This window comes from Trachemys scripta, chromosome 7 (genome assembly GCF_013100865.1).
Source record: "Trachemys scripta elegans isolate TJP31775 chromosome 7, CAS_Tse_1.0, whole genome shotgun sequence".
Classification (NCBI taxonomy): domain Eukaryota; kingdom Metazoa; phylum Chordata; order Testudines; family Emydidae; genus Trachemys; species Trachemys scripta.
This window is the reverse complement of record NC_048304.1, coordinates 31,050,957-31,073,578: the sequence shown is the minus strand read 5'-3', so window position 1 is coordinate 31,073,578 and position 22,622 is coordinate 31,050,957. Positions and strand designations below refer to the sequence as shown.

The 22,622-nt window shown below is 52.1% G+C and overlaps 2 protein-coding genes across 2 annotated transcripts; both read right to left on the bottom strand.

The window, feature by feature from the left end:
* Positions 1–311: 311 nt before the first annotated feature.
* LOC117880008 (phospholipase A and acyltransferase 3-like) lies at positions 312–15,002 on the bottom strand. The gene is made up of 4 exons (XM_034775636.1): positions 14,877–15,002; positions 10,706–10,802; positions 5,378–5,643; positions 312–350 (listed from the first exon to the last, which is right to left on the bottom strand). Exons 1-4 carry the CDS (start codon positions 14,889–14,891, stop codon positions 312–314), a joined length of 417 nt encoding a protein of 138 aa, XP_034631527.1. The 5' UTR covers positions 14,892–15,002.
* A 4,031-nt stretch (positions 15,003–19,033) lies between these two features.
* LOC117880007 (phospholipase A and acyltransferase 3-like) lies at positions 19,034–22,272 on the bottom strand. The gene is made up of 4 exons (XM_034775635.1): positions 22,210–22,272; positions 21,117–21,255; positions 20,229–20,497; positions 19,034–19,265 (listed from the first exon to the last, which is right to left on the bottom strand). Exons 1-4 carry the CDS (start codon positions 22,270–22,272, stop codon positions 19,167–19,169), a joined length of 570 nt encoding a protein of 189 aa, XP_034631526.1. The 3' UTR covers positions 19,034–19,166.
* Positions 22,273–22,622: the final 350 nt, after the last annotated feature.

The following is a 22,622-nucleotide window of genomic DNA, read 5'->3' as shown; positions in this document are numbered from 1 at the left end:
CGCCATAGGAGAGAGACTCCAAGCATCAACCGGGTTCTCTCCCTTCAAACTCCTCTATGGAAGGCAACCTTGGGGTGTCCTTGACCTCCTCGGGGAGGGATGGGACGAACAGGAGACTCGGCAAAGGGACTGGCCCATCATGTGCTGCAGTTGCAGAGACCTTCGTGAAAGAGAACCTGATGCAATCACCCAGGCTCAGGCACAGCAATATAACAAGGGGACCCGCTTACAGGATTTTGATCCCGGAGACCGGGATCTGCTTCTATTGGCCTCGGCCGAATCCAAGCTCTTGGCTAAATGGCAAGTCCCCTTCAAGGTCGCTCGTCGGGCCGGTTGATTATGAGGTCCGACTATCAGGACAACAGTGGGCAACTCACACATATCATGTCAACCTCCTAAAGGTGTGGAAGGCTAGAGAGAGCCTATTTATCAATCCCTATCCACCCGAGCCAGAGCTGGGACCGCTCGCTGATGACCCGCTGGAGGCCTCACCAGTGGCAATGGGAGCGGGCCTAACTGAAGCCCAATGGGAGCAATTGCAGGGTACACTGCGGGATTTCTCCGATGTCTTATCATCCCATCCAGGGTGAACAGTGATTACGAGTCATCCTATTGCTACCAGACCCGGTCAGAAGGTCCGCAATCCCCATAGGCTCCTGCCTCAGAAGATGTGGGAAGTCATGCGGAAGGAATTAGAAACTATGGTGGACCTGGGGGTAATAGAGGAGTTGCACAGCGAATGATGAAGCCCAATAGTCCTGGTACCCAAACCAGACAGCTCAGTGCGCTTCTGAATCGATTTCCAGAAAGTGAATGAAATTTCCCGTTTCGATACCTATCCCATTCCATGAATAGACAAACTCTTGTAACATCTAGGAGGGGCCAAGTTCCTGTCAACTCTAGACCTGACTAAAGGATATTGACAAATCCCCCTGACGCTGAACTCTCACTCTAACACAGCCTTCCCGACACCTTTTGGTTTGTATCGGTTTATCATGATGCCATTCAGGCACCACGGAGCTGCAGCCACCTTCCAGCAGCTCATGGATCGGTAGTTACAACCCCAGGAGCAATACGCCACCGCCTTCATTGATGACATTGTTGTGTACAGCACCAGTTGGGAAGACCATCTCCAACACCTAACCCAGGTACTCCAAGCCCTTGGCCGTAGGTCCAGCATGCTTAACCCTATAAAATGTCACCTCGGGCAGAGCGAGGTGACGTACTTAGGGTACACTGTAGGGGGAGGACAACTACAGCCCCTGCTCAACAAGATAAAGGCCCTGCATGATTGGCCCAACTCAACAATGAAGAGGCAGGTGCAGCAGTTCCTTGGCCTGGCCGGATATTACCGGCGTTTCGTCTCAGACTTTGCTACCTTTGCAGCCCCCTGACGGACCTAACTAAAAATTCACGACCTCAGAGGGTCCAATGGTGGTCCCAGTGTGAGGCAACCCTGCGGACTTTGAAAGAATGACTGACCAGCGGACCGGTCTTAATACACCCAGATTTTCAGAAAACCTTAATTTTACAGACCGACGCCTCAGAAGTGGGCCTCGGGGCAGTATTATCACAGGAAGTAGCTGGGGAAGAACACCCTGTGCGGTACCTAAATCGTAAGCTGTTCCCCAGAGAAATAAGCTACTCCACTATTGAGAAAAAGGCCTTGGTCATTAAGTGGGCCATAAAAGCTCTACAGTATTATCTGTTAGGAAATACGTTCGGATTGATCACTGACCATGCGCCCCTGCAATGGTTAAATAGTATGAAGGACACAAACCCATGAATCATGCGCTGGTATCTTGCTCTACAATGATATGACTTTCAGGTACTACATCGCCCTGGGAAAGCACATGCCAATGCCAATTTTTTTTTTTTTTTTCGAGGATAGGTGGGGAGGGGGGAGAACAATAGCCCCCACTGGGTGCCCTTTTGATGGGGAGGGTGTGTGACGGGGTGAGCTCCCGGAGGGTGACTTTGACTCCGGCCGCTAGGCTATACAGCCCCACCCAGAGATCAACCCTATTGACTCCAGCTGCTAGGCTATACAGCCACTCCCAGAGGGGTATCTCCATTGACTCTGGCTGCTAGACTTTGCGGTCGGTGAACCCAAAGTATCATTAATGATGCTGGCCGCTAGGCCTTTCTACCCTGTAGGCCCAGGGTATCTCTATTGACTTTGACCGTCGGGCCTTACTGCCTTGCAACCCTGGGTATCTCTATGGACTCTGGCCACTAGGGCTCCCCCTCCCCCCAGACGTATGTCATGTGACCCTATTGCCCTGTGGAGCAAGGCGATTCCATAGGCTCCAGTCATTGGGCCTTAAAGCCCTGCGGATCAAGTCAACTCTATGGACTTCTGCCCTTAGGTCTCATGGTCTTGAGACAGAGGGCAGCTTGAAGGATGGAGTGAACTCACCCCGCACTGCATGGGGTCGCTCCACCCCGTCTCACTCCCCAAGGCATAGAATAGCAGCAGAGTTACCCTGTGACCCTCTTCCAAGGAGGAAATGGCTGGGGTAGCTGTGGGCTACATCCTCCTCTTCTCACTCATCTTTAATTAGAAGAGTAAATCGCTAATAAAGGGTTGTAACTATAGAATAAAACTTTAACTACATTATATCACAGACTACTGGCTAATCCTTAGGTCCATGTAAAGACTCTGAACACAATGGAATTAGTGCAGTTATGCTGCACCTTGAAGCTTGAGCTCATCAAAAAGATAGCGCCTCCTTTAGAAGAACACGCCCTGTGGAATCAGTACAATTTCCTAGGATGTCTCCCATGTAGGCTTGGGCTGGCTCCATGCCTGCCTAGCTTTGGAGAGATGTGGAACCTCAGTACACGATGAGCTACCTATAAACCACGTAACTCTGTCTTTTAATCCCAGACAGCAAGACGCTTGGGTCTCAAAATGAGTGATTTACTCTTCTAACTGGGCGTAGTCTGTGGAGCAACTTTACTCCTGAAATCTCATTTAGTGTTTGTCTGGCACTGAAAACAGCCTGAGAACTGGCTTAAATGCCCCAAGGCAGAGCCGGTATGAACCCCACTCCTTCCATCTGCAGCAGTTCTCCTGAGTTTGGTGCATGGGGATACTCGGATAATACTCCAACAATTATTATCTACTCTGGGCCACTGACTGGTAACAGAAGACACATTAATGAGGTAATTCTGAGGTCTCAAATTTATTTTGGTTTCCACAGCATGGCCCTGAGCTGTATCTTTTGTACAGGGTGGAGTGTTTCTGGGCTGAAGAAGTTTAACGATGCTACTGTTGTCAAAGGAACAAAATCAGAATACCTATTGCCATTATCACTGCAACAGCTGTATTAGCCTGGAAACAAAAAGAATCCCCGATTAGTCAGGCAGACTCCAGACAACTCAAGAATCTCCCAGAGTGCAGCCTGCTCATTCAAAGCCTGTTTCTGGGCACTTTGTCTCAATAGGCTTCTCCTATTGAATGTCAATGCTGCAGATAACAATCCTGGCTGGCTGAAGACAGCATTATGCAGGAAGTGTTAATGCTGCCACTGAGCTTTAGACCAATCAGCGGCGCCAACCCTGTGGATGCTCCAGGGCTGGAGCACCCACGGGGAAAAATTGGTGCGTCTGCACCCACCGGCAGCTCCCTGCCCCCCCGCCCAGCTCGCCTCCACCTCCTCCCCCGAGTGCACTGTCTGCCTGCTTTTTCCCCCTAGCTCCCAGCGCTTGCGCTGCAAAACAGCTATTTTGCTCGGCTGGGAGGGAGGGGAGAGGAGGGGGAATGCGGCGCGCTCAAGGGAGGAGGTGGGGCCGGGGTGGGGATTTGGGGAAGGGGTCTAAAAGGGGCAGGGAGGGAGTGGGCAGAGACTTTGGGAAGGGGTTGGAATGGGGGCAGGGAACGGGTGGGGTTGGGGCAGCGCTAAATGGAAGGAGCAATTAAATGTCCTTTAGATAGTGATAGCTGAAACAATAGGAAGTCAGGGTCCAAGGCAGGGCTGATCAGAAGTTGAGCTAAGTGGTTGGAGGAGGACTGATTGCATACACGGAGGGCTGGGAGCTTGATTGGTTTCATATGTGTGTGAGAGGTCAAAAGCCAAGAGATGCAGGGGGGAGCATGACCTTAAAAGGGAATAGAGAGATAGGGATTCTTGGGCACAGAGTTTGCTTGAAACAGGCTTGGATTTCTGAACAAGGGAACTGCCAAATGTTGTTTGTTCCCCCAGAGCACCCACGGAATTGGTGTCTGGGGCTGGAGCACCCACGGGAAAAAAATAGTGGGTGCTCAGCACCCATGGGCAGCCCTGCAGATCAGCTCCTCTCCCTCCCTCATAGCGCCTCCTGCCAGCCGTGATCAGCTGTTCAGCGGCATGCAGGAGGAGCGGGGGCAGGAAGAGGCAGGGGAGGGGGTTGAATGGGACAGGAAGGAGTGGGGTGGGGTCTTGGGGGAAGGGGTGGAATGGGGCAGGGCCTGGTGTGGAGTGGGGGTAGAGCACAACGCGGGAACAGAGGAAGTCAGTGCTTATGTTTGTTCCTACTGTGTTCAGGGAAACTGGGCTTTTTGTGCATTCTTTATAAAGACACAGGATTGCACCAAAGAGTAAGACTGACTTGTGTTACCAATTTCTTCTCCTAATGGAATTAAGCCAGCAAGGCCCTGAATATTGGCAAACAGCTCAGACTAAAATGGAGCATCAACTGAAGGCTGGAAAAATATCCACCCGTCAGGCTGTGTGTGTTGTAGATGTCTGCTTTGTTCAGAGAAGCTCAGTGGGTATTTCTAGGTGTTTGTACAACCCCACTCACTGTCATGTCTGAGTGCCTCACAATAGTGTATTTATCCTCACAAACCGCTGGGAGGGAGGGCAGTGCCATTATCCCCATGGTATAACTAGGGAAATTGAGGCATAGTGAGACTAAATGACTTGCCCAAGGTCACAGAGGAAGTCTGTGGCGGAGCAGGGGGTTGAGGTGGGGGAGAGCATGAAGACTGGTACTAGGGGTGGAGGATGGCAATGGGAGGTGCACAGGGGCTGCTGGGGAGCCATGTGTGATGTCACTGTGATGGCCTGGGGCCTGGCAGCAGGAGGCATGAAGGCTGATGCTGCAGAGGGACAAGGGCTAGTGCTGGTCATAGTGTTTTTAGAGCCTCAATTGTCTTAAGCCAGGCCTGGTAGAAATTTCAGTCAGCAAAGGAACAACCTCGATGATCACCTCATCAGAAATCTGCTACCCACTAAAGGTCCCTTACATGCATCAAAGGAGTCCTGGCCTCATGCTGCGGTCCCCTCCCTGCTCCTCCCTCAGCCCTGTTTGCCTTGCTAGGCATCAGCATGTGGACCTGCCTACCCCACAGACACAGGGAACAATAACCCACACCTGGCCAGTTACATACTTGGTCACTTCTTGCTTCGTTGTAGCGAATCTCATTAGCAAAGTGTTCACAGTTCTTAGCGAAGACATGATATGTCCGTGTCTTCCCAACCTCCTTGTCTGCCCGGTCTATGATTTCAGTCACCGGATACACCTGCCGGATCCCGTCATACTTGTTGTTGACCCTATAGTTGCAGTCCCCTACAACACATTTGAGGGGCTGTTTCTTCACTATCGCCTTGCTGTTGCTAGAGCTAACAAAGCCCCAGTCAGGCATTCCAGTCAGACCTGGAGATTGAAAACAGGAAGGCAGGCTATGAAGTCATTCATATGGCCAGAGCCCACAGCCACCTTCCAGATGTCCCTGCTAGTGCCCACTACATCATATTGCCATGGTGAATGGTGCTAATGGCTGCCATCATGGCAGGTCTTAGACCCAAAGACAATGACATTGGAGCCAATGGGGATGTCAAGCACCTTCTTTCTGGCTCGTGAAGGCGCAATGAAGCTCCTTAATGTGGTTTAAACAAGCTGCAGACAGTGGGACTTCCACCCAAGACGCTAAGCCACATGGCCAGGCCAGAGCTAACTCAAGTGGCTTAGCAGGGGCTAGGCAATGGGTGTTGGAAGCAGGAAGCCAAGAGAAGGAGGCATGAGTAGAGCCTTGCAAATCCACAGAGATCCACGGATCGTTTTTGTGGATAGTGGATCAGTTGTGGCTACAACCATGCAGGGCTCTACTCACTGGCAGTGCCTGGCCAAAAGCGTCCAACTCGGGCAGCCGGGGGGGGCGCAGTGCACTCAGGAGCAGTGGCCAGTGGCTGGGGCTAGGCAGGCTGGAGTTGGGGCTCTCCAGCATCCGCTCACCGCACCGCTTCCTGTCCAGCAGTTCAGGCCCCTTTTGCAGCGCTAGTGTCCCAATCATGACCCGGTCCAGCAGCACTGGCCGCGCTTCCAGCCCGCCAGCTCCTAGGCAGTGGGGTCCAGGGGCGGTGAGTTGTATGGGCCCATGGTGCCCAGGCTCCAGCAAATTCAGGGCCTGGGGGGGCCCGGCTTCACCAATGTTCACGGCCAAGTCTCTCCTCTGGCTCTGCCTGCCGCCCCTGGCATGCCTCCCCTGAGCGTCCCTGCCTGCCCTGGGCAGCTGCCCCCTGCAGCTCCGTGCTGCATTCCCTCGCCAGCTGCTGCCAGTTACAAGGGAGCAGTGTCCCTGAGGCAGCTGCTGTGCCTGTGGAAGAGGAGGGGAGGAGCCACACGGCAGCCCCCACCCTTGGCAGTGGGAGGGCTTATCCTGGCTGGACTGCCTGAGCAGCAGCCAGGGGGACTTGGGTGAGTGTCATGCCGGGAGGGGGGGGGGGCAGGGAAGGACCTCCCATCCCCCGGAGCTCGCTGCTGCCAGTAGGGAGAGGGCTGGGGGGGGGGAGTCCTCCTCTCTGGCCCCCCACCCCAGCCGCAGGGCAGCCTGCCTGCTGCACCTCCTCCAATAACCCAACCCCCTGTCCCAGCCCAGAGTCCACACCCAGCACCCCAAACCACCTCCTGCACCCCAACCCCCTATCCCAGCCCAGAGCCTGCTCCCAGCACCCAAATTCCATCCCGGAGCCCACATCCCTCCCGCACCCAAACTCCCTCCAAGAGCCTTAGGCAGGTGTGGGGAGGGGTGGGACTTGGACCCATTCTAGGCACCACCAAAAATTATACAAACCTGCTGTCCCTGGTGGGGCCCACGCCCAGTCACAGGGATTGAAGTGGTTGGGGTGCCAGGGCTTTGCCCCACTGTGATATAACATGTACCGTTGCTGCCATGGTCATCGCTCATGAGCCCCTGGGAGCAGCATGCAATGTGCCACCCCAACACCGCCCCTTCTCCTCAAGACTCCACCTCTGCGCTGCCCCTGCACCGCTCCTTCTCCTTGAGACCCTGCCCCTATGCCACCCCTTACCTCCAGTCCCTGCACTGGCACCACCTGTTCCCTGCAAGACCCTGCCCACTCATCTCCATCCCTCTCTCCCCCTTGCCCCCCCCCCCCGTCGCTACTAGTCCTTGTGAGGCTTCTGCGGGTGTGGTGTGGATGCAGGTACACATAAAAGACCGCTAGTGGATGGCAGGTCAGATGCAGATTGATTCTGGCAGATGCGGATCCACATTTTTGTATCCACGCAGGACCTAGTCATGAGCATGACACTGAGCAGAAGCAGAGAGCCAGGGCTTCTTGGGTACACAGCCCAGTGGACAGGCAAACTCAGGGAGTTCTGAGCAAGGAAACTGCCAGCTGCTTCTTCATTTCTGCTGCACTCAATAAACAAATTTGTACCAAAGAATACACCTGACTCAGATCATCAATTCCTCACCTTAACAGAAACAACCCTGCCAGGCCCCAAATATCAGCTAGCAACGTGTACACATGTATTGTGAGAGTTGGCAACTATTTCATATCCAGCTTCTGGAGTCCTGTGATTACACAGGGCTCTCAGCTTTCATATCAGACTTTTCTGAATCAGAACGAAAAGTCAAAATGTCTGAAACCTGCTTGTGCAACAAAAAATTCCCAAAATATTTTTGTTTCAATTTTTGATCAAAATGAAACAATTCTAACATCCCTGAATGGAAACATTTCACTTCAGGTCAGCGTTAATCTCTGCATCTACCTGTAAGGGAACTGTTGTCCCCTTACTAAAACTCAGTGAGGGTGTTTTGGTTGGCTAGCTCCCAGTACCAAAAGAAAGGGGAAATCAGGAGCCTGAGACTGCCAGTCCCCAGGAACAATGGGGAGAGGCCAATGCTCCAGGTCAGCCTGATTGACAGGGCGGGCAGGCTAATCAGGAGGCCGGGGGGGGGTCCCATCCATGTGAGCTTGAATTGCCTGGGTCAGACAGAGTGGGGTCGAGCTAAGCAGAAAGCAGGGGCCCGGGCTGAGCTGGGGAGCACCCAGAGCTGTGTCAGAGCCAGAGGGGCCAGACAAGCAGCCAGGAAGCAGGTCAGAGCTGGGAGCAGAGTCCCAGAAGCAGCTTGCAGAGCAGAGCTGTAGCAACCAGAGCCAGAGAAGCAGCCCAGGGAGCTGGAGGCAGAGCAGCAGCAGCCACCGCCACCATACTGAGGCAGAATGGAGCTGGAGCAATCCGGAGCTGAGTGCAGTGAGCAGCTGGGGAGAGAGCGAGGGGGACCCTGGGCAGTGGGCCCAGCGCAGGGAGACGCCCCCAGCCAAGAGGCCCTGCAAGCTAGACTTAGATGGGGATCGTAACCCCGATGGAGCAGGGGCAATGCTGAGAAGAAGAGTCCTTCCACCTGGAGCCTGAGAGCGTATGGCCATCGCCAGAGCAAGTGTCCAACCCGCAGTGTCCCTGCAGCATAGCCAAGGCCTGAGACTTGTGAGGAACAGGTGGAACTTCCCTTACATTCCAGAGACGGCTGGTTGTGATGTCCCCGTGCCATAGAGCGGGGTTATATGTTTTCCTTTAACCTTTCCCATTTCTTTTAAAAATTGATTGTTGTTTACTAAAAATTGTATTAGCTTTGAACGGTATGTAGTGATCAGTGGGTCAGGGAAGCATCCAGTGCGGAGAGAGCACCCCAGAGTGGGGACACCCTAGCCCCTGCCCTAAGTGACCACAACAAGGTTGGGGGCTGAGCCCCCCCAGGAATCCTGGGCCCAGCTTTGTTGGGGTTACAAGGACTCTGTCACGTGGGAGAGTGAAAGGGGAATCCTCTAGGTCAGGCCTGGCTCTGAGTAAAGCAAGTGGGAGCGAGGACTCAGAGCCTTTCACTAGCCCATTTCGTTGGGGTAGTGTATAGCCAGGAAAGTTCCCCACAATAGCGGGACTATTCCCCGCTTACATATCTGAGCTGCTGTGGGCCTCATGGGAGTTGTAGTTCCAGGTCTTTCATGGGCTTCCTGTGATGCCCTGCTGCAGCTCAGCCCTAGTGCCAGCCATTGTCCCTCCTGGGGAAGCAGGGCACATGAGGAAATGGAAAGCAGGAGAGACCCAGAACTAGAACTCACACAAGGTATCCTGGCAAATTAAAGGGAGGAAAAGATTAATGTTGGCCTGAAACAATATGCTTTGTTTTGATTCTCCTTCTGGAAGTTTCCACTGAAAGCTATTCCCCCCCCCCCCCCCCCCCATGGCAAAATTCCAGTTTCGGATGGGAAAAAGTTTCATTGGAAACTTTTCAACCAGCCCTAGTCACAAATGACAGTTGAAAATGACTAGAACCAAAAGAGACTGGAGAGAAGAAAAAAAAAAATCTCTTGTCTCGATCTGTTGCTTTTGTGCAGTAAATGGCACGATTGCATGCACTGTTTCCCCCAACGTAGTCAGTTTCCCCCGTATGTGTGTAGGGTCTATCAAAGCAGAGTGGAGAGGGGAAAAAAAAAGTTTTAAACACATTTTATAAATAGAAAAATGGGATTGTGTAAAACCGCAAAAACGGCAGGAGGGGGACTCAGTGGGACTGTTATGGGAACACTAGGCAGCAAGATAAGCAATTGAAGCTAAAGGGCAATGTTGGCACAAGAATGACTGGGGATAAACTGACCAGGAATCAATCAAGGTTGGAGAGGAGAAGAAGGTTGCTACCCATCAGAGGAAGGAGGTTCTGGTGCAGCCTCCCCATTGGAGGAGGGGGGCAAACACCCCCAGCTTGTTTGAAGATGGAGCCGGATACGTTTCTGACCAGGATTCTGTGAGGGGGTTGGCTGTGCTAGCGGGGTCTGGACTCGATGACCCAGGAGGCCCCTTTCAGTGCTATGTTAAAGAAGCGAGCTTAAGAACCTATATCTGTTAGTTCAAAGGCTCTAACTAGCCACCTCATAATAAACCTCTTTGCAGAACACAAAGACACAATGTGTGGGCTATAAGAAGATGTAGGTGAATGATGGATTTTTTAATTAGCTGGCAATTCTGACAAATAAATGGTTTTTGGGTTGACCCAAAAATGAATTCTCAAAATTTTTGGAAAATCCAAAGTTTGTGTGGAAAAAAATTAATTTAGGGCAAACTAAAGGTTGTTTCCAAGCATGTCTACATGTTTTTTTAAATATTTTAAAATAAAATTAAATGAAATGTTGAAACTAAAAAAATCTAAATGTTTAGGGTTTAGTTTTGAATGTTTATTTTTTAACCAAAACAATTTGGTGAAATTAACACAAGTTTACCAAATGTTTTTGTGTCATAAAATCTGCATTTTTTTCCCCACACACAAAGTGTGGATGAAAAATGTCCCCCAGCGCTAGTTACAGGTACTTGAGAATCTAGAGCATGAACAGTTGCCATGGCCTGATCCACATGGTATCTCACCATCTCTCTCTGCTGGATGCTTCACACAAGGAACCAAAGCCACCCATCTCACCTGTTATATGGACAATGTAATCATTTCCCACATAGACACTCCAGTGCTTGTAAAACCCTCGGTCAATCTCAATCAGGTCTCCGGCCTCGGGTGCCCGCTGCAGGAGAAAAAGTTATTATCCAGTCAAAATGGCAGAGAGACAGGGTAGCTGCTGAGCGATCAGAGACAAAAGGAAAAGAGGCCCTGGGCTTGGAGTAACTCAAAAGCTAGCGGTAAGGGACTTTCACTGGAGAAAGAAGTAGTCAACTGAGGCTGGAAATAAGAATGTTTCTACCCATCAGAGGAAGGAGGTGCTGGAGCAGCCGCAGGGCCAACCTTATGGGTGGGCGATGTAGGTGACCGCCCAGGGCACCATGGTCAAGAGGCAAGGAGCGGAGTGGGCCTGGGGTATGAGATCACAGAAGGGAGCTCGGGGCAATGCAGCTCGGGGAGGCAGAGGAGCCTGGAGGTGATAGTGGGGTAGGCAGCCTGGGGAGGCAGCGGGGGCTGAAGGAGGGGGAAGCCCAGGGAGGCAGCAAGGGCCAGGAGTGCTGGGGATCCAGGGGGGCAGTGGGACCCAGGGGTGTTACCCCCTCTCCCCACAAGGGTCCACTATGCTGAGATGGTCTCAGGAATTCCCTGAGGACACGGCACCTCCATCCAAAAAGTGATTGACACAAGCAGTTCAAACACACAACGCCTTTTATTAGCCCCCAAATCCCTATTGCAATAAGCTAGAAGCACCCCGAATCGCAATTCTATACAATCCAAGGTGATGCTGAATGAGCAGTGCCCTGCTTCCAATGGCCAGTTGTCTATGGGTCATTGGGGATAGGGAGAATTATTGGTGACAGCAGCTCTTGCTAGCAGTTTTGGCAACAGTACTGTCTCTCCATGGTTTCCTTGCTCTTACCTCTATAGTTAGGACTTTGGACGTGCACCAACATTGTGGTTAAGCACTTGCTGCTGCACTCAATGCCGTGACCTGCTGCTTTACCACTGTTTGCAATTTTTCCACAAGCTTGCTATTTTTCTGCCCTGACGTCATGTCTATGTGAGCTGCCTGCTTTCAGGTAAGGGGGGGGAGGAGAGGGAAGGGTTTCAAAATGGAGTAACTTTTGTTTTCCGCTGTCCAGAGACACCAAAATACAAATTGGACCAGGGCACATTTTCCCTAAGATCGACCCTGAGCAGTCTCCCAATCGGACGAGTGGGGACACACAACCCACTTAGTTTGAAGATGGAGGTGGCAACATTTCTGACTGGGATGATATAATGGGGCTGGCTGGAGATAGTAGGGATGAGACTCAGTGACCCAGGGGGTCCCACCCAGTCTACAGCCTATGTTCCATTATTAAATTAATTTTCAGTCATAAACTAAACACATTCCCTTGTACAAAGAACAGGAGTACTTGTGGCACCTTAGAGACTAACAAATTTATTAGAGCATAAGCTTTCGTGGACTACAGCCCACTTCTTCGGATGCATAACTTTGGATCTTGATTCACCAGGAGTTGGTGGGAAGAAGGAGTGGGATGGTTAATTTCTCCTTGTTTTAGATCCCAGGGGGGTTGGAACTGTATTCACCAGGAGTTGGTGGGAGGAAGGAGGGGAATGGTTAATTTCTCCTTGTTTTAAGATCCAAGGGGGTTGGATTTGTATTCACCAGGGAATTGGTGAAGGTTTTTCAAGGCTTCCCAGGGAGGGAATCCATTGAAATGGTGGCAGCGGACCAGAGCTAAGCTGGTAGTTAAGCTTAGAAGTTTTCATGCAGGCCCCTACATTTGTACCCTAAAGTTCAAAGTGGGCTGTAGTCCACGAAAGCTTATGCTCTAATAAATTTGTTAGTCTCTAAGGTGCCACAAGTACTCCTGTTCTTTTTGCGGATACAGACTAACACGGCTGCTACTCTGATTCCCTTGTATGTTCGCAGAAAAATCACTGTGGGCTCAAAGGGTAGGTCTGGTCATTTTGCAGGAACACCCTATATTCTCTGTGTGTAACAGGTTGTTTCAGGTGCAAAATTCAACATCTCCTTCCCTATGGAGCCAAAACAGGCCCCTTCATAGTAATTTGTGTTTACATAGTACTTAGCCATGTCACACCCAGCTGTTTGATTGTTTTTATATCGGTTGCTATATGACTACACTGGCTAATTCCAGCAAGAAGCAAAACAGAGGAATCAAAATTGCTTATTTGCTGTTTATAATCACAGAACACCAGAGTCAGCCCAAGACTTTTGATAATGATTTTGCGCTAATTCCTCTGCGGGGAGAAGCGCTGCCCTGAGCTGTCTCCTCTTCTTTTCTATTGGTCCTGGTCACTTTCCTTTTCTTCATTTCTGATTTCTAACAGAATGACCCTGGGAGTCAGAGATTCCTGGTCTCCAGCCAACTTATGAGGCTGGTGTAATGGAATGCCTATCCTAATAGAATCTTTATCTATGTGGCTATACTCCACAAAAGTGTGGCACACCAGCATAAAACAATGAAGAGAAGTGGAGCCACACACTCCCTGAATTAGATCAATGACTGAACACCTAACTGAGAAAAGGTGGGCTGAAAGAAAAGGATAAAACTTCTCTAGGAAGACAATGTTTATCCAATATAACACATAGCCTGAATTGAATTCCTTTATCTGTGTATTTCTCTCTTTTCATATGGATCACTTATGCTGTTAAAAATTTATCTTGAATAAAAATTTAGTAATTAAATTAACCCCACCCATGGTCTTTCAGTGCATCAGAACCTGGATATAATGAGGTGAAGAGATTAACTGGTTGGATTGTCCAGAGGGCTAGGGCACAGCAACACCCATTTCCTGTTGGCTGTCTGGGCATTTTTGAAAACGTGAACCTTTCATTTAGGTGCCTAAATGGGAGCTGGTGTCTCTGGAAAATCCATCCCCTCCAAAAGGTACACGGGCCACCGTCTGCTTCCTTAGAAATAGAGCTGGTCAGAACTTTTCAATGCAACGTTTTTCCAGCTGCAAATGGCAATTTGTCAAAGTCGAAATGTTCCTTCTTAACAGTGTGAGTAATTAAGTATTGAAACAACTTACCTAGGGTCGTGGTGGAGTCTCCATGACTGAAAATGCTGAACTCAGGATTAGATGTTTTTTCTAAAAGTTCTGCTCTAGGAATTATTCTGTGGGAGTTTGCTGGCCTTTGTTAGACAGGAGGTCAGACTAGATTATCACAACTGTCCCTTCCGGCCTTGGAATCAGGGCCATCCTTACCCATACACAAACTACACAGCTACATGCTGCTCCAGAGGCCAGGCCGATCCCCCGGCCTGCTGAGCCAGCCAGGAAAGCTGCCCCCGCCCCGCCTCTTCTTGCCCCTGCCCCGCGCAATTCCACCCCTTCCCCTGAGCTACATCTTGGGGGAATGCAGCAGGAGTCAGGCACACCCTGCACTCACCGGGCAGCAGGAAGTGGAGCGACCAGGCCCTAGCTTGCTCCATGCTCCCGGTGAGTGCTTGGGGGAGCCTCCCTCCTGCCCTCCCAAGTCTGGAAGTCAGGGGAGCAGAGCGGAGTGGGCTGGGTCACTCCACTTCCCGCCGCCCCATGAGTTTGGGGTCGGGCCCACCCTGCAATCATCAGGCGGCAGGAAGTGGAGTGACCCGGCCCCAACACACTCCACCAGCTCGTGCTAGAAGCGGTTACACTCTGCCCCCCAAGCCTAGTCCTGCCCACCACAAACCTTGGGCACAGCCCCCCATCCCTCCACGGAGGCCTAGGGATGCCTCTCCCTCACCCGGGGGGGGGGCTGCGTAGGGCACCACCAGGGACGGCTCCAGGCACCAACGCAGCAAGCACGTGCCTGGGGCGGCAAGTCACCGGGGGAGGAGGGGCGCGGCCTGCCGGTCGCTGTGAGGGCGGCATGCCTGCCGGCGGCTATTCAGTTGGTAATCTGCTAGTTCTGCGGCTCCAGCGGCGGGTACGATGACGGCGCAGGACTGGCAGATCACCCGCAGAAACGCCGCCGAATCTGCGGGACCAGCGGACCTCCCGCAGGCGTGCCACCAAAGGCCACCTGACTGCCGTGCTTGAGGCGGCAAAAAACAGAGCCGCCCCTGGGTACCACAATGTCTAGGGATGGCCCTGAATCTATGGTTCTATGAATCTATGCATAAAGGACAAAGCTAATATCAGAATAACTTGCATACAAGCCATTTCAGTAAGTACTTACCCCTTTAAGTGGCATTTTTTGTTAAGTAATTCTGATGTTGAAGCTGATTTTCTCAGCGTTTGTGTTTTAAAGAAATTAAGATTTCAGTTTCAGTTTCCCCTTGACTAATTCAAACGTGTCACCTACGTAAATCCTACGTAAACTGATAAAAGAGATGTAGGCCTTGATTGCACTGCCACACTACAGCACTGCAACTTTCTCACTTGGGATGTGAAAAAACAGCCCCTGAGCACTGCAAGTTTCAGTGCTGTAAAATGGCAGTTTAGACAGTGGGAGTGTTTTTTACAGTGCTGAGAGAACTCTCTCTCAGCGCAGGTGCCGCAACTACACAGTCATGTTAAAGCGCAGCCACAAGAATGCTTTAACATTGCTAGTGAAGGCATCCCCTTGGGTGGTTGCATCGCGTCTAAGTAGCATGAATGGACACTGGACTGTTGTGGTTCCTGGGGAACCTGTTTAGCTCATTGTTGGAAAATGAAAGCTAAAATTAGACCAGAGGTGAAGCAGATTCATTGCCGTAAGCATCAAGGAAGGAGAGCGTGGCAGTCTGTAGCTCAAAGTCACACCCTGGAATCCCCATACTCACCCCTGTCATATAATTGATATGTTTTGCACAAAGTATGCCTTGTGAGGTATCACGTTAAAGGTCTTGATCTGTTGAACATTAATATCCTGTTGGATTGTATGTGTTGTCATTGTATGTGACATTATGAAGTTTTGCTATGTATGTGTTACTGAAATGTGTTGTGAGGTTGGGAACACCCACAACCAGCCTTTCAAGTACAACAATGGAGTAGCCAGACACGCTGATGGCCCATTAAAGAGAATCCACTATCCCAGGAGTGGTATACAGGAGCTGAGATTTCTCAGAGAGATCACATAGAGGACAGAGAATGCTTGACCAATGGGGGCAGACACCCATGTCACAGATCTTTCCAGTAAGCTGGAAGAAACTATAAAGAGGGGAAGTGACATCATGGCTTGGCCTCACCCCACCCCCGACAACTCATCATCTGGAAGAAAGGTTTGGAGGACAAAGACTTTGACCTGGGGAGGGTGGTCAAAGGGAGGGAGAATTCCAGCCTGTGCATTGAAGAGCTGAGACCTGCTTATACCATCTATCAGGGTGAGACACTGCTCCATTCCACTCTCTTCCCCCAAGACCCCTCCCTGCCCCTTCTCCGCCTACTCCCCTGAACATGCCGCATTCCTGCTTCTTCCCCTCCATCCCGGAAAGTCCTAAGTGCCGCCAAACAGCTGCTAGGTGGCAGGGGGATGGGAAGCGTTGGGAGGGAGGGGGAGGAGTGGGGGATGCAGCATGCTTGGGGGAGAAAGGAGGTGGGGGGAGCTTGGCTGTTGGTGGGTGTAGAGCACCCGCTGATTTTTTCCCCATGGGTGCTTCAGCCCCAGAGCACCCATGGAGTCAGCGCCTATGTCCCTATCAATGGCATATGAATGGCTAGGAGAAGCATTCATGTAACTCTGTTGGGTGTGTCCCTGTCTGTGGATGGCTGTATAGGTGCAGTACCTGCTAGAGATTTGTAACTTGTGTGGCAAAGTTCCTCCTCTATCTTGGTGGGTCCTGTGCTTATTGGCAGATTTTCTTGCCTTAGAGATTCACCATGTGGGTTGGGGGAACAGCCCAGAGACCTACCTCTCTGGAAGAACCCACAGTCCAGGTCAATTGGGAGGTTTGGGGGAAACCCAGGCCCACCCTCTACTCCAGGTTCCAGCCCAGGGCCCTGTGGACTGTTGCTGTCTATAGTGCCTCCTGTAACAGCTGCATGACAGCTACAACTCCCTGGGCTACTTCCCCATGGCCTCCTCCAAACACCTTCCTCCTGGTGTCTGATAACACTTGTGCTCCTCAGTCCTCCAGCAGTACATACTCTCAGTCCTCACACTCACACCACCACCTGAAGTGAGCTCCTTTTAAAACCCAGGTGCCCTGATTAGCCTGTCTTAATTGATTCTAGAAGCTTCTTCTTAATTGGCTCCAGGTGTCCTAATTAGCCTGCCTGCCTTAACTGGTTCTAGCAGGTTCCTGATTACTCTAGTGCAGCCCCTGCTCTGGTCACTCAGGGAATAGAAAACTACTCATCCAGTGACCAGTATATTTGCCCTCTACCAGACTGCTGTACCCCACTGGTCTGGGTCTGTCACACTTGATACAGCGTCACAGTGTGTGAGGATACCCCAGGTTGGAGGGACAGAGTCCCACAGGCCAGGCTGCACCCCAGGAACCCCATCACAGAGAGGAAATGTTCAGGGTGCTGTAAGGGGAATGTAGAGGGGTGGCTGGGGCTCATCCCTCTCTGGGGTGGCGGTGGACCACACTGCTGGCTACTTCCATCCAGTTGCTGACAGGGAATTAGCCTGGCCACGGGAGTCTCTCGCCGCGGCAGCAATAGAGGCAAACACAGACAGTTATTCGCTCCCGGCCTGTGGTCAGCAGGCAATAGCGAGGTAAAGGCCAGGCCCTTAGGCAGGGGCTGAGCAACAGTATTTAACTAGCAGGCCCAGGCCCAGGGTCAGGGTGGGGCAACAGAGAGTCAATGGCTCCGGCCCTCAGGCAGGGGCTGAGCAAAGCAGGTAAAAAACCAGCCCAGGCTCTCAGCTCAGAGCGGCCGGGGGGAAGGGTGAGACTCCCACCCACAAGTTGGGTAGCAAGGGGGACGCAGGCCCACCCACTCCTCTGCGTCCCAGCCCAGGGCCCTAGCAGTGGCAGAAGACCCGCTGCTGCGTCAGTGGGGATCCTGGCCGCAACACACTGACACAGGCTCTGGCAGTGCTGAAGCCAGACTCTGGTCAACTGCCCCCAGGCTACTTCCTAACTCCCACTCTGGAGGTATCTGGGTCCAGACGGTATCCTCCGGGTGGGGGGTGTTCAAGCACCACGAGGTCCTCTGGGTAACTGGTGAGGAGCAGGCTGGGCAGCTTCTCCAGGGGGGCCAGCCCCATGGGGGTCCTCTGGGTAACTGGCGAGGGGCAGGCTGAGCAGCTCCTCCGGATTCTGGTCAGCATCGGGCATTAGCAGGTCAGGTCAGGCCAGTCCTCGGGTCCGCCGTAGGTCACCGGGGTCACCCAACCAGGAGCTAAGCTAGAGGGGTGGCCTTTCTGGTGGCTGCTTCTCGAGTGAGCTCTCAGGATGGACTTTTATACTTCCTATCCCACACCTTGACGTCTAGGGGGCAGGCGCAGGACTCACTGGCTCTGCACACTTTGGTGTCCGAAGAGGCTCATCCCTCTCCGGGGCGGCGGGGGACCACACCGCCTCACTACAGGGAAATAGCCAGAAATAATATAAATGAATTTTAAAACAGAAATGTTACAGTATTGCCACAACCCTGCATGTTCAACCTCAGGAGTGCACCTGAAAGAGATATGAGATTGGCTCAAAAATCAGGATTTATTTTTTAAATAATACATTTTCAGATGAGCAAAGTGAGTTCTTATACTCAACTCAATGGCATTGCTTTGTGCTGCAGCTGGTTATACAGGGATCTCTCAGTGCTGAGATCCAGCCCCCTCTGGGATGCAACATGACTGCTGTTGACACAGGGATTGTTTTCTGATACTGGGATGCGGCTATCTCTGGTAGGGTGCAGGTGCTGTTTATCCACCCAAAGCTGAGATGAAGCCGTCTCTGGGGTGAGGCATGGGGGTTATTTATAGAGATCCCTCATCCGGCACTGAGATGCAGCTGCTTCTGGAGTGGAACACTACAAGTGTTTAACAGCAATACTACCCGCCAGCTAAGGAAGCCGAGTGAGTTCTGTATCCATTTGAAACTATAGGGAGGAATTTAAGAAGACAGAATTAAATGATCCCTGTGGGAATTTGACCAGGCACCAGAGTTAAAACCCCACAGCTTCTTTCAAAAAAGTGCCTTGGGATCTTTCATGATTATGATCTTGGTTTTTACACCTCATAAGAAAGGGATCACCTCATTCAGAACATCTCTTGAATCAATGCAGTTTCCCAGGAGATCATCTGTGAAAGCACTGAGCCAGCCCAACCCGGCTTAGCTTGGGAGAGAAGATGGGAACCACAGCACAAAGCAACCAAGCTATGAGACACATTTCTGTATGTTTTCAGCCCAGACAACAAGACGCAGAGGTCTCAAGATGAGTTTATTGGGATACAACTGGGCGTCATCTATGGGGCAGCTTTGTTCACGAAATTTCATGTAGCTTTCATCTTGCACTGAAAATCTGATGATAAAGGATGAGAGCCGGGTTAATCGCCCCAAGCCAGTGCGGTTACGAACCCCCCTCCCTCCATCTGCCGCTACTCCTTCCGATGCTTGCGTCTCTGAGCCATGGATCTGATCACAGCCGCCGCCACGCCCATCACCCCTACAGTGCCCATGGCTATAGCTTCCGTGACCTGCAGAACAGAACGAAGTGCCGGTCAGACACGGGGGTTCCCAAGTGGGGTCATTTACAGGCTTGGGGCAAGCAAGGTGGAAATAGGGTGACCAGATGACAAGAACAAAATATAGGGACACGTGGAAGAAAAAAAAAAAAGCCGGAGTGCCGCCACCGAAGCAACAAAAAAAAAAAAAAGGCCGGGACAAAATATCGGGACAAATGGGGACAAACAACTAAATATCGGGACAGTCCCGATTTTATCAGGACATCTGGTCATCCTAGGTGGAAAGGAAGGTAGGAGCTGAGACGTCCGTCCAGCCCATGAGACATCAAGCAGCACTTGCTGCACAAGCCCAGTCCAGGGAAGCCACAGGATAGGTTAAGATCTTCTGTCCTAGGGGCATGAATCCTGCTCTCCCCCGCCTGCCCTCACAGCCTCTCGCTACTAACACAGAGCTGCAATACGGAAAGGAAAGGAGGCAGCGGCAGCCAACTGGGGCTGTGAAGAGGCACCAAGGCAGGGGAACAGAGGTAGCCGCTGAGATGCTCCAGTGTGGAATCGATTTGGGGGGAAGGAACTTGCTGGATTCATTTTGCAGGGGGACCGACGCTGGGTTTGACTGGGTTTGTACAGCGTCTATTGCAACGGGGTCCTGGTCAGTGAGCGGGGTTCCTAAGCGCCACCACAAAACAAATCCCAAATAGTAATTAGCACTGGGGGAGGGTGGGGAATTGATGACAGTGGTAACAAGTGGTCTGCAGCTACTTGAGGAGATCCTGGGGCAGCAGGTGGAACTGCACCCTGCAGTACATCAGCCACGCTGCAAGGCAATGACATTCCCGGGGGGGGGGCTGAGTCTCATTCACCAGCTGCTGTCCCAGGAGGCTCAGGTGCGTAGCTTTGGGGGGTGCCAGGTTCGATGCATGGGTCATGGTCACCATGCTGGCGTGAGGCCCTGTCCTTCCCCCTCACACCCACCTGGTCGCTCATGGCCACGCCGTAGCGCAGCTCCATGACGAAGTGCTCACAGTTGTGGCTGGTCAGGTTGTAGGGCATCTCACGCCCCACCAGCTCCTCGGCCCGCCGGAGGATCTTGGAGACCGGCAGCGGGGGGTGCGTCTCGTCGTGCTTGTTGTTCACCCGGTAGCGGTCCTTGCGCACCACGTCCTCCAGCCAGTCCTTCTTCACATAGGCTCTGTCGGACAGGGCCGCAAGGACGCTGGCAACGCCGTCCATGGGGTGCTCACCTTGGGTTGGGGATAACGAGATCCATTGATTCGGCACTGAGCTGGGTATGATGCAGGGAGATTCCACGGTGCCTGGGGAAAATTGCATCTCCCCAAAGCTCTCCCTGTATCCCTAGAGGCTGGGGACAGTGGCTGATACGTGGGCATCCCCCACCCAACCACACCTTCCAGTGGCTGCAGGAGCAGAGGCAGCAGGAAGCTTTGCATACAGCCAATCTCTGTGCTGCGCCTTCACCTTGTGCCGCCTGCAGTCCCCTTCCCCCCCAGCAGGTGACAGCCAGGGGTAGTGCAACCTCCAGAGTCCCCCAATGGCAGTAGGCCCTACCACACTCTTCAGGGCTGTAGCAGTTCCAGCTCCCCCCAGTGCCAGCAGCCAGTACTACACTCTGCTGTATGGCAGTCACTACTGCTGAACGTCCATGCAGCTGGCCTCCAAGGCAGGCACACAAGGGCTGCAGCTCCCATGGCATGGGATCCCCAAATCCTGCACAGAGCACTGGCTCCTCTGCAGGTAGATACCCCTAAGAGAGGTTCCCATGCAGTGGCACTCGCATGGCAGGGACCCACCTTCAGTCTCCAGCAGAACACACCTCCCCCTTTAGGGAAGGGGGGCACTTACAAGGAGGAGCCAGGTGGACGACTTTGCCATCACCGACATAGATGGCCCAGTGCTGGTAGCATGAGCGGAAGATCTCAATCAGGTCACCGGGTTTGAGTTCCACCTGCGAGAGGAGATATGGGGATCCCATTAGGAAGTCCTGGTGAATCGTGGCCACATAGGAAAGGGCTCTCCAAAGGGGAAAGGTGCATCATCAAGAACACATGAACAAGGAGGGCTAGAATGTGCTATCAATCTGGATGCCATGGGTTTCCAGTGGGATAAGACGCTGACTTTACCTCCATTGCTATCAATCTGCAGTTACTCCAGTTTTAGACCAGGTTAAACGAAAGCAAGATCTAGCCCCAACCTCATTGATTTCAGTGGGATTTCGCTACCTTGAAATAGAGTTCAGGAGATCAGAAGCTGGCCCTAGCACTGGAGTTACTCTGGATTTACACCAGACATAAGTGAGAGCAGAATCCGGGGGACTGACTCCATTGCAGTGAGTGGGTAACTCCAGATGGACCCCGGGGGAGCTGAGATCAGAATCCAGCCTGGACCCCCATTGCAGTCAGTAGGTGACTCTGGATCTACCCCAGCGGCACTGAGAGGAGAATCTGACCCTAACTCCATTGACTTAAGCAGAGTCACTCCACGGTTCTCTGATATCAATATCTGGCCCATGTCCCTAATTTCCCCACAGCTTCCATTCTCATCCCTGCAGATCTTGTTGTTGTCTTGTAACTTGGGTTTCCTTGATAGGGCCAGATAATATTGGGGGGGGGGGGGTCATGAAGAGCACCATCCCTGCAGACATTGCTAGGTGACATATTAAGGCAGCATCCCATGCTCTTTAATGGGGTGCTGGCAGGTTGGATTTGACCCCATGAAACCTAAGCTCAAGGGAACCATAACCCTGTTTATTTATTTCATCCCAGTGGAGCTAGGGGCGGGGAGGGTTGGCTCTCCTTGGGTGACTTTTTATGGCTCAGACATTGCAGAAGGCACTAGAGGGCACAGGACCCAGAAAGTGCCACTGACTTCAGGGCTCACCGTTATCCAGATGATGAGCAAAAGTCATGAGTGTGGCTGGGCGTGTGGCTGCACTTACATGGACGGAGGGGATCTTCACTCTGATGCAGGAGGTGGAATTATTTTGCGTCTCATCATTCATCTTGGTCGCATTGCGGGCTTCCTATTGGCATAGCTAAAACAAAGGCATGTGCTACATTGATAACAACCCCCAAGACAGCAGAAGCAGGTGGGCCCTGTGGCTAGGGTGCTGGACTGAGGCTCAGGACACCTGGAGCCATTCCTGGCTCTGCTGTGTGGCTTTGAGTGCTTCCTTGTGTCACTTCCCTGCCCCCAATAGACCACGCTGCCTCTCATAGAAAACCCAGGGCCAAAGCAATTTACCCAGCACTACAGCAGGAGAGGGATCAAAGCTCAGGACACCTAGGTCCCGCTGGGCCATCCTCCTTCTCAGCTATATACCCCTTCCATCCTTGGATTGTCCACCACTAA